The sequence below is a fragment of the Salmo salar genome, chromosome 13 (assembly GCF_965601325.2).
Source record: "Salmo salar chromosome 13, fSalSal1, whole genome shotgun sequence".
NCBI classification, from domain to species: Eukaryota; Metazoa; Chordata; class Actinopteri; order Salmoniformes; family Salmonidae; genus Salmo; species Salmo salar.
Window position 1 is genome coordinate 93,363,681 of NC_138303.1, and position 13,506 is coordinate 93,377,186.

The window sequence follows — 13,506 nt, forward strand, 5'->3', positions numbered from 1 at the left end:
CTGTTGTAGCATTTTCCAGTCATCTGGTGATTCTCAGTAACTATACTGTTCTCTTTGAAGTAGAAAGAATAATCAATATAAGTTTAAAATATTAGACATGTGTAAGCAGAATGAAGGCTGAAGCCCATGTGAGTGTACAAAGCTAGATCAACATCGAATTGACCATTAGACATGTAAAAAACAGAACCTAAGCAGAATCTGTGTAGATGAGGCATGGTAAACTAACAAGACGTGACTGGTCTGGGCCATATCTGATCTTGTGAAGGCTACTGGACACGCACATGAGTAATCATACATAGACAACCTCAGCCTGAACTTGTAAAGACCTTTGGACAGGAACATTAGCTAAGGGGTATGCATGTCATGCCACCAATAGAATCTATGCCCCAATGTCTAAGCCAATAAGAGAATGGAAATTATTCTAAGTAAGACATGATTCGTAAAATGGAGTGACGATGTTATGTTAGGGTAAGACTGTATAAAAGCCAAGCACTAATAATGAGTCCGTTTTTTTCCATGGAAAGGTTCGGCTTCTGTTACTTTTGTAATAAAGTCTAATTCAATTTACAAGCTCCGGTATCTAAGAAGTATTTTATTTAATATTTTCCACAACTCTCCCTCATGCACTTTAAGTGAAGAAATTAATAGGACACCATTCACCTTACCAGAAACTTGGGCAAACTCTTATTTCGAGACCATATTTCCCGCAAGACTGTAGAATGGAACAAGGCATTCCTCCTTCCACTCTTTTCTCCCTTCGTAAAAATGTCCAACTCTCCCTCTCAGACAATGTTCCTCTCTAACATGGGTTCCTTGGTCATGATGCGTTTGAAGCTGAAGGCGCTCAGGTCCAGGGTCTTGAAGCCCCCGTCCAGGATGAGTTCGGCCATGGCGCGACCCACTGCCGGCGAGTGCTGCAGCCCGTGCCCGCTGAAGCCTGTGGCAAAGAACATGTTGTTGACCAGCGGGTGCATGCCCACGATGCCGTTCTGGTCAAAGGTGTTGTAGTCGTAGAAGCCGGCCCATGCGCTTGTCACCTGAAAGGAGTGAGAGACGAGTGTTAAAATTTGAGGGATAGACGTTATCGGCAAGGATATGGAGCTAATTCGAAAGCAGCACAAAGGACAAAAGCAGAAACAGTAGCAATAGATTTATCCACTGACTTTCCCAATGAAAAGGGAAAGTTAATTAGAGCATATGGTTTGTCCCACCCTGTTTATAACATTTGGTGCCTACTGAACACAACCTAGTTTTCAAAGGTGAGGAAGGTTGCAACCATTATGACCCATATTACTATGTAATTCTATGGTTGCAATGTCACATCAATTTACCTTGAGGCACTCAAAGGCAGGGACCCGGTGGGCCAAATGAGGCCAGATCTTCTGGAAGAACTGGTGGTCCACCTCCAGGTTATTGGTCTCTGGCTCCTCTTCCTGATGGGGTTGCAAATAATGAAGACCGCTTCCCAGACTCTTGGGGCGAGTTCAGTAGAGCAAAGACGGGAGAAAGGAGAAATCCCTCAACCAAAAACTAAATTGGTTGAGTTCCGACTCAAAACATTTTCTCCCATTTGAGCTTACTGAATGCTGTTTATTTAACCATTATTCGAGGTTACCCTAATTTAGAATCTAGATCATTTTTGGAAAAGCGACCTCATCAGGTGACTCAGGGTTCCAAAATTAAGTTAGAGGAATAGGGCAATCCTCTTCCTCACCTCTTCTGGTGACATCCCAGCAATGTAGTTTCCTCCCAGCCCCTCTCGTCTGAAGTACACTCCAGAGTAATCTACAAGGAAGGGAGTGTCCAGCCCTGGCCCGTTTGGACAGTGGACTACATAGATGAACCTAGACGAAGACCCACAAGAAATACACTGATATATTAGACAGTACCACAAACGCATAATATACAGAGACCTAATACAGTTAGCATTTCTACCCGGAGTAGCCTGTGAATATTATATCAGTGTTATGACCGATACCAATAAGGGCTGAAAGAAAGCTAGCTGTCAGCAACATGGTGTAAATGATTTGTTCTGACAAATGCAGTACATCGGGGGGTGGTCCTCTATTCAACGCACCTTTTCCTGGGCTCCACGGGTAGCGGGATTCCAGCGATGGTGTCTTTTAGGCCGAGCCCGATGCCCATCATCTCTGCCACCTTACCGGAGAAGGCCCCTGCAGCGTTCACCACGATGGCACACTCCACAGGCTGGTACTCCAGACTGTTGGGCATCTGGACCTACTCAAGACACCAGGGACAGACAATTAGGAAGGGACCATAACGGTGGAGAGGTCCTAGCTACTGTGAGCTGGGTCGCGTTCAGTAGGGACATTTTGAAACGGTGCGGAATTACTTGAACCTGTCCAAATTACTGTAAAATGCAGATTGTTGTCCCCTATGATGAAATTGGGGAGGGGACTGTGGATCAGTCTCTGTTTGTCCATTAGTCACAAACTTGGGTGAATGATGTGTCTTGCCACAGAGATCCGGCATCATTCGTGGGGGATGATGTTTACTGTTGTAAAATGTTTTGCCCTGCTCAGTTTTTTTCTCTCAACCCTGTGTTGATTAACTGAAGTGAGGATCTGGGTGTTAATTTTGGATGTTGATTCAACAATTCGTTTGCCCTCAAAACACAGGAAATCAAGGGAAACACAGCAACTGAAAAATGTCCTTGCACAAATCAGGAGTCATACCCACATTAGCATATTTGATTCTCCTGAAATCCACCTTGTCTCCTTCTGCAGTAGTCATTGTGTTTGTGGTGTACTTAAAACCTGAAACACAGCATTGCCAAAATCATCAATATACAGCTTGGATAGATTGGTTTAGCTTGGCTCTGTAGTGTGTACATGGCTTGTTTGTTCCACAATGCTGTGATATTGGCACAAGCACAAACCTGTGACTTCTCCAAAGCACTGGTAGACCCCCATGGAGATGGCCTTCCGTCTGAAAGCGTTCAACAGCATCCAGGGGTCGAACCAGCCCTCGTTCTCCAGCCCTGGGTGGAAAAAGGGCAAAGGGAGGAGGTGACATTGTCAAAGTAGAGGTTTATGGGAGAAGAGACAGTTTATGCTTAACCGAGAAAGGAAGTCATTTAATTGGTTCTAGCCAGCAAAATCATGGGGCATGTCTGTGCAAGGTTGCAATTTATTGATGGATTGCTTTTTTCCACGAGCAGTGTGTGAGGACACCAACAGGATTGTCTTGTTTATCGGTCGGCCCCAGCCTCAAACTCCGGCCCTGTGTGTAGCTAACTGACCCTCTCTGCCCATTCATCGCCATTTACCTGTTGTCTTAGCTCTCCCAATCAACACCTGTAATTGCTTTATGCCTCTCTCTAATGTCAATATGCCTTTTATACGGTTGTTTAGGGTAGCTCTCATTGTTTTATTTTACTGCGGAGCCCCTAGTCCTGCTCAACATGCCTAAGACAGCTCCGTTGTCCCACCACCCACACATGCGGAGACCGCACCTAGCTTAACTGGCGCCTCCAGAGATGCAACCTCTCTCATCGTCACTCAATACCAAGGTTTACCTCCACTGTACTCACAACCTACCATACCCTTGTCTGTACATTATGCCCTGAATCTATCCCACCATGCCCAGAAATCTGCTCCTTTTATTCTCTGTTCCCAACGCACTAGACGACCAGTTATAGCCTTTAGCCGCACCCTCATCCTACTCCTCCTCTGGTGATGTAGAGGTTAACCCAGGCCCTGTGTGTCCCCAGGCGCTCTCATTTGTTGACTTCTGTAACCGTAAAAGCCTTGGGTTCATGCATGTTAACATCAGAAGCCTCCTCCCTAAGTTTGCTTTATTCACTGCTTTAGCACACTCCGCCAACCCTGATGTCCTAGCCGTGTCTGAATCCTGGCTTAGGAAGGCCACCAAAAATTCCCATCCCCAATAACAACATTTTCCATCAAGATAGAACTGCTAAAGGGGGCGGAGTTGCAATCTACTGTAGCGATAGCTTGCAGAGTTCTTTCATAATAGCCAGGTCTATGTCCAAACAGTTCGAATTTATACTTTTAAAAATCCATCTTGCCAGAAATAAGTCCCTCACTGCTGCCGGTTGTTATAGACCCCCCTCAGCTCCCAGCTGTGCCCTGGACACCATATGTGAATTGATTTGTACTGATAGGTGACCTAAACTGGGATATGCTTAACACCCCAGCCGTCCTACAATCTAACCCAAATCCGTTAACATGGGCACTCTCATAGATATCATCTTGACCAACTTGCCCTCTAAACACATCTCTGCTGTTTTCAACCAGGATCACAGCGATCACTGCCTGCGTCCGTTATGGGTCCGCGGTCAAACGACCACCCCTCATCACTGTCAAACGCTCCCAAAAACACTTCTGCGAGCAGGCCTTTCTAATCGACCTGGCCCGGGTATCCTGAAAGGATATTGACCTCATCCCATCAGTAGAGGATGCCTGGTTGTCCTTTAAGTGCCTTCCTCACCATCTTAAATAAGCATGCCCCTTTCAAAAAATGTAGAACTAAGAACAGATATAGCCCTTGGTTCACTCCAGACTTGACTGCCCTTGATCAGCACAAAAACATCCTGTGGCGTACTGCACTAGCAACGAATAGTCCCCGCGATATGCAACTTTTCAGGGAAGTCAGGAACCAATATACACAGTCAGATTGAAAAAGCTAGCCTTTGCTTTCCTAAACAGAAATTTGCATCCCGCAGCACTAATTCGAAAAAGTTATGGGACACTGTAAAGTCCATGGAGAATAAGAGCACCTCCTCCCAGCTGCCCACTGCACTGAGGCTAGGAAACACTGTCACCACCGATAAATCCACGATAATCGAGAATTTCAATATGCATCTCTCTACGGCTGGCCATGCTTTCCACCTGACTACCCCAACCCCGGCCAACAGCGCTGCACCCCCCGCAGCAACTGGCCCAAGTCCCCTCACTTCTCCTTCACCCAAATCCAGACAGCTGATATTCTGATAGAGCTGCAAAATCTGGATCCCTACAAATCAGCTGGGCTAGACAATCTGGACCCTCTCTTCCGAAAATTCTCCGCTGCCATTGTTGCAACCCCTATTACTAGTCTGTTCAACCTCTCTTTCGTATTGTCTGAGATTCCTAAAGATTGGAAAGCGCTCTTCAAAAAGGGGAAGACACTCTAGACCCAAACTGTTAGACATATATCCATCCTGCCATGCCTTTCTAAAGTCTTCGAAAGCCAAGTGAACAAACAGATCACCGACCATTTTGAATCCCACCGTACCTTCTCCGCTATGCAATCTGGTTTCCGAGCTGGTCACGGGTGCACCTCAGCCACGCTCAAGGTCCTAAATGATATCATAACCGCCATCGATAAAAGACAGTACTGTGCAGCCGTCTTCATCGACCTGGCCAAGGCTTTCGACTCTGTCAATCACCGCATTCTTATTGGCAGACTCAACAGCCTTGCTTTCTCAAATGACTGCCTCGCCTGGTTCACCAACTACTTCTCAGATAGTGTTCAGTGTGTCAAATCGGAGGGCCTGTTGTCAGGACCTCTGGCAGTCTATGGGGGTGCCACAGGGTTCAATTCTCGGGCCGACTCTTTTCTCTGTATATATCAATGATGTCGCTCTTGCTGTGGGTAATTCTTTGATCCACCTCTACGCAGACGACACTATTCTGTATACATCTGGCCCTTCTTTGGACACTGTTAACAAACCTCCAAACGAGCTTCAATGCCATACAACACTCCTTCTGTGGCCTCTAACTGCTCTTAAATGCTAGTAAAACGAAATGCATGCTCTTTAACCGATCGCTGCCTGCACCCGCCCGTTCAGCATCACTACTCTGGACGGTTCTGACTTAGAATATGTGGACAACTGTAAATACCTAGGTGTCTGGCTAGACTGTAAACTCTCCTTCCAGACTCATATTAAGCATCTCCAATCCAAAATTAAATCTAGAATCTGCTTCCTATTTTGCAACAAAGCCTCCTTCACTCACGCTGCCAAACATACCCTCAAAACTGACCTACCCATCCTTGACTTCGGCAATGTCATTTACAAAATAGCCTCCAACACGCTACTCAGCAAATTGGATGCCTTCTATCACAGTGCCATCCGTTTTGTCACCAAAGCCCCATATTCTACCCACCATTGCGACCTGTATGCTCTCGTTGGCTGGCCCTCGCTACATATTCGTCGCCAAACCCACTGGCTCCAGGTCACCTATAAGTCTTTGCTAGGTAAAGCTCCGCCTTATCTCAGCTCACTGGTCACCATAGCAACACCCACCCGTAGCATGCGCTCCAGCAGGTATATTTCACTGGTCATCCACAAAGCCAACACTACCTTTGGCCACCTTTCCTCCCAGTTCTCTGCTGCCAATGACTGGAACGGATTGCAATAAAAAAAAAAAATAATAATGTAATCACTGAAGTTGGACACATCTTCCTAACTTTAAGCACACAGCCCATCTGTAAATAGCCCAACCAACTACCTACCTCATCCCATATTTGTTTTTCCTGTTCTTTTGCACACCAGCATTTCTACTTGCACATCCTCATCTGCACATCTATCACTGCAGTGTTAATTGCTAAATTGCAATTATTTCGCCACTATGGCCTATTTATTGCATTACCTCCTTACTTAAATCTGTATACAGTGTGTGCAAATTTTCTATTGTGTTAATGACTGTACGTTTGTTTATTCCATGTGTAACTGTGTTGTTGTCGTCGCACTGCTTTACTTCATCTTGGCCAGGTCGCAGTTGTAAATAAGAACTTGTTCTCAACTGGCCTACCTGGTTAAATAAAATGTAAAAAAATTATATTACTCCACTGATAACGTCAACATACTGGAAAAGTTATGCAAGACATACTCCCTAGTGTTCCAGTAGCTTACCCCCTTACACTCGTGGGAATTGACCTATATGGATAGAGATACATTGAAATGTTTCTTGCATTAGAAATATGGAAAGCATATGCATAACCATATTAGCAATTTAAAGGGAACAGTTAGACTAAAAGTGAGGACAACAGTTGACAAGTCTGAATCCAAACATTACACTTGATTTGATGTGCATTTTACATTTACTGTACTTTTCGCAGCAAACTATTAGGTTTTTTTTGTTGGTCTCCTAGCTGTGCCATTGTGGTTGTTTTGTTTGGAACACAGTTCTGCATCCCCGCCTTTACACAATTACGGTTGGTTTTTTTATTTTTTATTACGCAATCCAAAAACAGCCCATTATAAATCCCAATCTGAGTCAGGTGGGCATCATTTGAAAGCTTCTTCTATTGTCAACATGACTAGCTAAATACAATCTTAGTGTTAGGCTTTCACAAGGAAATTCAGTTAATTTTGGTGCGCATAGAAAGGAGTCATGAGTGTATTCCAATACGTGGTCCGCAGCAAATTTTCTTCACAATACAACAGGCTCATTATGTTCAGGATAACGCCATGTCATCTTGTAACTGAACATCAAACATAGTGATCATAAACATTGACACTATATTACATGAGTTTTATGATATGGAAATGTGTCATTTGGGCTGGGGTGTTTGTCTTGCTTGTATGACATCAAACTGGTATTTAATAATCCTCAACGTCTCATCTTTCAAAATACATATAGTCCTCTTAATTTACAGCATTTCCTCACTCAGACAAAACATTTGCATGGGGGAAACTTCTTGTTGCTAGCAGTGCTCAAGTTCAGAATGACTGTCAGTCAAAACCCATACAGAGCTGTGAAGCAGAGACCCTAAGCTCTGCCCACTGCGTTCCAATTTAGGCACAGTGTCCAAATCTGACATTTTCAACACGTATACAGGTATGAGTGTAAAAGGTTAATCAGTGAATTATTTAACAGACATGTGTCTGAACTGCTGCACTGAAAGCATGCTTAACTGGGTAACAGTACTACATTTAGAGATACATTGACGAAGACAGGGCATACAACACACTGGCTATACACTCAGTGGACAGTTTATTAGGTACACCACCCCGTTAACAAATGGTTCGCTCCTACAGACTGAGTCACATGGCCGTGGTTTGCTATATAAAGCAGACGGAGGCATTCAGTTACTGTTTGATTGAACGTTAGAATGGGCAAAACGAGTGACCTAAGCAACTTTGAGCATGGCGTGATCGTCGTGACATGTGCACCTGTTCCAGTATCTCAAACAGCCGGGCCTCCTGGGCTTCTCATGCACGACAGTGTCCAGGGTTTACCAAGAATTCCGCGACAAACAATTAACATCCAGTCAGCGGCAGTCCTGTGGGGGCAAAAACAGCTTGTTGATGAGAGGTCGAAGGAGAATGGCAAGAATCGTGCAGGTTAACAGGGAAATAACAGCTAAGTACAACAGTGGTGTGCAGAACGGCATCTCTGGAACGCACAACTTGTCGGTCCTTGTCACAGATGGGCCACAGCAGCAGACAACCAACACCCAGGATAAACTCCTATCAGCTAAAAACAAGAAGCAGCTCCACCAACACTGGACAATTGAGGAGTGGAAAAACATTGCCTGGTCTGACGAACCCCGGTCCCTGTAGCGTCATGCTGATGGCTGGTGGAGGTGGTATAATGGTGTGGGGAATGTTTTCCTGGCACACGTTAGGTCATTTGATAACAACTGAGCAAAGTTTGAACGTTTCCGACACCTAGAATCCATGCCCCGAAGAATTCCGGCTGTTCTGGAGGCAAAGGGGGATCCGACCTAGTACTAGTTGGGTGTACCTATTAAGCTGGCCACTGCGTGTATATTACAACTGTTCAGAAATGTTGAATATATTGCTTATTGGATCTCAGTCATTGTACAAAGACTGCATATGCTCTATTTACTTTAAAGGAGACAATATTCATTGTCTTATTGTTGCATGGACCCAGATTATGCCACCTTAATCGTTTCAGGTAATACTATCTCGTCTGTCACTCATAATAACGAAGATCTGTACTCACCATATGAAGCCAGCACTACTCCATCAGTGTTGATCCATGGACATTTCTCCTTTAGTTGTGTGGGTGAAAGAAGAGCGACTTTTGCTCCAGCATATCTGATTTGGAATTAAAATGAATAGTGATTGTCAAAAAACGGCATCAGGGTCTATTTAAATATTTGCATGATGGGAGATGTGTGTGTATGGTGCATAAGTGTAGGGTACAGGTGTTTACCTTTGGGTGCTGTAGTTTTCTTCCATGATATGAGCCACTTTTTCACTGGCCAGAAAGAGATATCCGGAGTGGTTAAACTGCAGGTCCACGGGGTCGTCATTCAGCACACTCAAGTGTTCCTGAGAAGGCACAACAAACTGTCAATCACTTTACACTGAAACAATAAAAAAACACTTCAACATGTCTATGGAATGCCATAAACAAATGTATAGTTGTGACTATCATGCCGAGCTGCGAACACAGAAGTACCACAATATCGCCCTAAAACAATGTTTGACTATCCCCTATTCAGGAAGCAGCTAATGGGGATCCAATAATAGATACAAATAGTACATTTTGACTACAGCTTGGCCATATATTCACAGGGAAATGGTCAACTGCATTATGAGTAAATAACCTGACACTAGCTGGTGGTCACAGTGACCCAATGGCTGACACTAGCTGGTGGTCACAGTGACCCAATGGCTGACACTAGCTGGTGGTCACAGTGACCCAATGGCTGACACTAGCTGGTGGTCACAGTGACCCAATGGCTGACACTAGCTGGTGGTCACAGTGACCCAATGGCTGACACTAGCTGGTGGTCACAGTGACCCAATGGCTGACACTAGCTGGTGGTCACAGTGACCCAATGGCTGACACTAGCTGGTGGTCACAGTGACCCAATGGCTGACACTAGCTGGTGGTCACAGTGACCTAATGGCTGATACTAGCTGGCGGTCAGTGTCAGTGACCTACATTGATGTTCCTCATGAAGTCAGCCGAGGCCATAGACAGGTAGATGTTCTCTGGCAAGGAGAACTGCTGTCGAATCCCCCCAGCAGACAGCACCGTGGAGGCCTGGGAGTACTGGAGACAGAAGATACAGATTAACACCTAGATTCAGTCTGTGCACTACTGTGTTGGTGTAGCAGTCCTTTAATGATTTGACTAGCATCTGATCTAAGATGACTTAAGAGTCCAGTCTCTTCATTTATACTTGGTCATCAAGGAAAGGTGATATGGTCTCTGAAACTTTCCTTTCCATTAGGACAGCCCCAAGCCTGAGGGTGCATCCCAATAATGTCATCTTCTACTGAAATGTGCACTTGTTTACTACTTCCCACAAATCTAAAAGCATTGGATTGATAGAGGCATGGGTACAGGGAGTTTCCACTATATTCTTATACCAGTCATTTCCTTTCAAACCAGTGAAGGGAAGTGAACAAGTACACACAGAGACAGGAGAGATTAATGGAACATTGCTTGAGCTTCAAATATGTTCAGTGGACGTGAGTGAGGTCACGTGACACAGCCTAGGCCACTCACAGTGGGGTCCCTCTCAACCACCAGCACCCGCACCCCGTCCCGAATCATCTCTTTCTGCTTCAGCCAATAGGCGATGGACCAGCCCACCACGCCACCTCCTACGATCACGATGTCTGCCCTCTCAGGGGGGAGTGAGCGGTTCTTCTCAAACGGAGTCCAGTCACTGCCAGGCATGGCGTCTGCCGCTTTCTCCCTGAACGCTTTTAACTGGTTCTCCAGATCTGTGTTGAGAAATAGATTGTTATTTCTATTAGGAAATAAGGCACTCTAAATGTGTCATTCTAGTTATCTGGTTGTAACTACGAAAGTGACTTAATTCTCATATCTGGCCGCAGAGGTACTTTATGATAATACATGACATTCACACCAACTACAAGAAGAATTTCAACATTTTACAGACAGTTATTTTTACCTTTCAGATATAATTTCAAATACAGGGTTTACCATACAAAAATGATGTAAGGGAGTCACTTCAACAAAAAGTATATTATTGCAAACGGCACAAAATTTCAACAATCAAAATGCATGTAGTAGTTTATCATCAATTTCTATAGAGGAATATGAAATGTCATAAACTACTTTGGTAAGTTAGCTAACTTGGTAGGACCCGTGGTGAGTCCCACCTGTTTTGAGCCCTATATAAATTGTATTAATTTTTGGGGCCTTGCCTGTTTTGCATTAATACGGGTCACATCAGTTTGAAAACAATGTAAAAAATATATATCATTCAGTTAATAAAGCTGCATACACACATGGTCTCTTTTTTTGTTTTCTTGAGTAAAGCAGCTCCAAAACGCAGGTGTTTCAGCCTAGCTCAGTGATTTCTGTGGTGGTTGGGCAAGCCAGCAGAAAATAGGAGCATTGCGCCGTGATTGGCTCAGTGTCCTGTCACTCATGGGGACTGTACGTCATTGCCAAGTTAAAGTCCTTAGTAAGAGTAGACATCCAAAATGTCAGCCCTTTGGGTCCAGAGTTATATTACAAGTGCCCTTCCAAGAAGGCTCAAGGTCATTGGCCACAGATAAAATGACACCAAATCACATTATATGTACAGTAGTTTTGATTGGACTGATATCAACATCTTACTTTCAAAGTCTTAGCTAACAGTCATCATGAATCAAGTCAACAATCTACTGGCAAATACTTTTCAATCCTTGTCATATGAAGAGAAATTATAGATAAAATGTATCGATGCTCATCGGCCATTGGACATAAAGATTACACAACAAGTTGTAAATCGCAAATTCAACAATGTTAGCCTGCTATTCAATGGAGTGGCTTTTTTCCCCCTCCGAGTTCCCACCATAAATCCAGAGAATGCCAAACTGATGACAAAATTTGCCCACAATGGACCGCCACGCCACCTTCACAAGGTGAGTCCAAAAATGTCTATGCAAGGGAGATATGTATACTGTAGCTAAGAAGGTAATACTAAGTGTATGTTGTGTAGTAAGCTGTGAGTAGCCCATGTGCCTCACTAATAATTTAGTTTATTTTCACCAACGCAGTATTGTAAACATCTTTCATGGCAGGTGTGTGCTTGTTTGGCAACTTTTTTTGTACAGTTTTGACAGTGCTACTGATAGTAGTGCTGGTACTTGGCTTGCACATGCAAATTCATCATACACAACATTCTATAATGGAATAGTGTTATTTGACGTGTCAAATTAAAAGTTTATTTAATGCGTCAAAGTGTTACATGACATCTTTTTTGACACACAAAGACCCAAACTGCGTTCAATGTGCCTTTGGGTCTATTTTCACCTACTGTTCAATCAAATGTATTTATAAAGCCCTTCTTACATCAGCTGATGTCACAAAATGCAGTACAGAAACCCAGCCTAAAACCCTAAACAGCAAGCAATGCAGGTGTTCTAACTTGGTGGTGCACATGGTGGTTCTGACTTATTGTACAGGGAGTACACTAAGAACGGCCCATGTTCTGAATTCTATCGCTGTACAAAGTTATATTGACTACGTCTGTAGTCGCTCACTCATTAATGTCTTAATCGAAATTACGGATTGCCTCTTATGTGTCATATGTCATCGTTTCTACATCTTGATTGTCAGTAGAAACCACATTTGTTTTAGCCAGTCAGCTATGATTTTTTAAAGGCAGTAAATTAGTCTGAATGAACTGTTTCGCTGAAAGCCAGGTGTAGCAGTGGTAAGATGTTGGGACAGCTTTATATAGGCCCAACAGTTTGTGGGCACCGTCTGTCACCGTTATAGTGCAATTCATGTATTGTTTAGTGTTGTGGCTTTGCTGGCATGCATCCAACCAAAAAAAGTTGATTATCTCACCTTTGAAGAAATCATTTTGCACGAGTCTACCAGTGCTGATGTTTCGGAACGAAAGGGTGCAGAGTCGCGTGTGTTTATGGATAAATCGCGAGGAAACATGAATTCCATGAGTGGCATGCGCTGTCATGTGCAGTCCCTTCCACATTGACATTGCTGGAGCTTGATTTCTTCTCTCTAGCAGCACTAATCGCACACTGGAAATGCTAAGGTAAGCTAGCTAGCTAGCTGGCTTCTGAGCACAGATTCAAAATGGTGTGTTGGCTAACCCTGAAATTAATATTCACTGTCTGGTGCAGCACTTCGATTCTACACGTGTCGACGTAACAATACCACGTGATGACGTATGAAGCTTCGGACGTGACACAACCATATAATGCCGCGCTCATGTGCTAGTCGGATTTAGAAAACTTGAAGATGTCTTACTTGCTAACTGCTTGTCGTTATACACGTGCGGCGTTCAATTATTCAGCAATTTGGAAATGTCCGAGTTTCAACTAGCAAGTGGAAGCCTACTGTTCAATCAAATGTATTTATAAAGCCCTTCTTACGTCAGCTGATGTCACAAAACCAGAACCACAGGATATGACCACCGACCTTCATTTTTTTTTAATTCTAGGGTTGAGTTCTTAAATTCGTTGTGGAAATCTACTTCGGTTGCGTTCGTAAATTCACTCTTGCTATCTACTACGATTTCAGACCGCTCGTCTGTGTGCCAGACAGGGGCGGAAATCCCGGGGGGACG

General features: G+C 44.0%; 1 protein-coding gene across 2 annotated transcripts; it reads right to left on the reverse strand.

Annotated features, from left to right (window-relative positions):
• Positions 1 to 572: 572 nt before the first annotated feature.
• foxred1 (FAD-dependent oxidoreductase domain containing 1) lies at positions 573 to 13,226 on the reverse strand. Of its 2 annotated transcripts, none has more exons than XM_014138348.3 (11): positions 12,765 to 13,226; positions 10,461 to 10,681; positions 9,891 to 10,001; positions 9,153 to 9,271; positions 8,940 to 9,034; positions 2,900 to 3,001; positions 2,701 to 2,777; positions 2,078 to 2,238; positions 1,715 to 1,844; positions 1,332 to 1,472; positions 573 to 1,037 (listed from the first exon to the last, which is right to left on the reverse strand). In XM_014138348.3, exons 1-11 carry the CDS (start codon positions 12,913 to 12,915, stop codon positions 783 to 785), a joined length of 1,563 nt encoding a protein of 520 aa, XP_013993823.1. In that variant the 5' UTR covers positions 12,916 to 13,226; the 3' UTR covers positions 573 to 782. The 2 variants fall into 2 exon arrangements, with proteins under 2 accessions (XP_013993823.1, XP_013993824.1); XM_014138349.3 differs by having other exon boundaries at positions 1,332 to 1,433; positions 12,765 to 13,195.
• Between the last annotated feature and the right edge of the window lie 280 nt (positions 13,227 to 13,506).

Coding starts and splice junctions, on each gene's coding strand:
- foxred1 (XM_014138348.3), bottom strand. CDS start 12,915: ATGTCAATGTGGAAGGGACTGCACATGACAGCGCATGCCACTCATGGA. Junction 3,002..8,939: donor AGTAGTGCTGGCTTCATATG/GTGAGTACAGAT, acceptor TTTTCCACCCAG/GGCTGGAGAACGAGGGCTGG. Junction 2,778..2,899: donor GTGCTTTGGAGAAGTCACAG/GTTTGTGCTTGT, acceptor GCTGTGTTTCAG/GTTTTAAGTACACCACAAAC.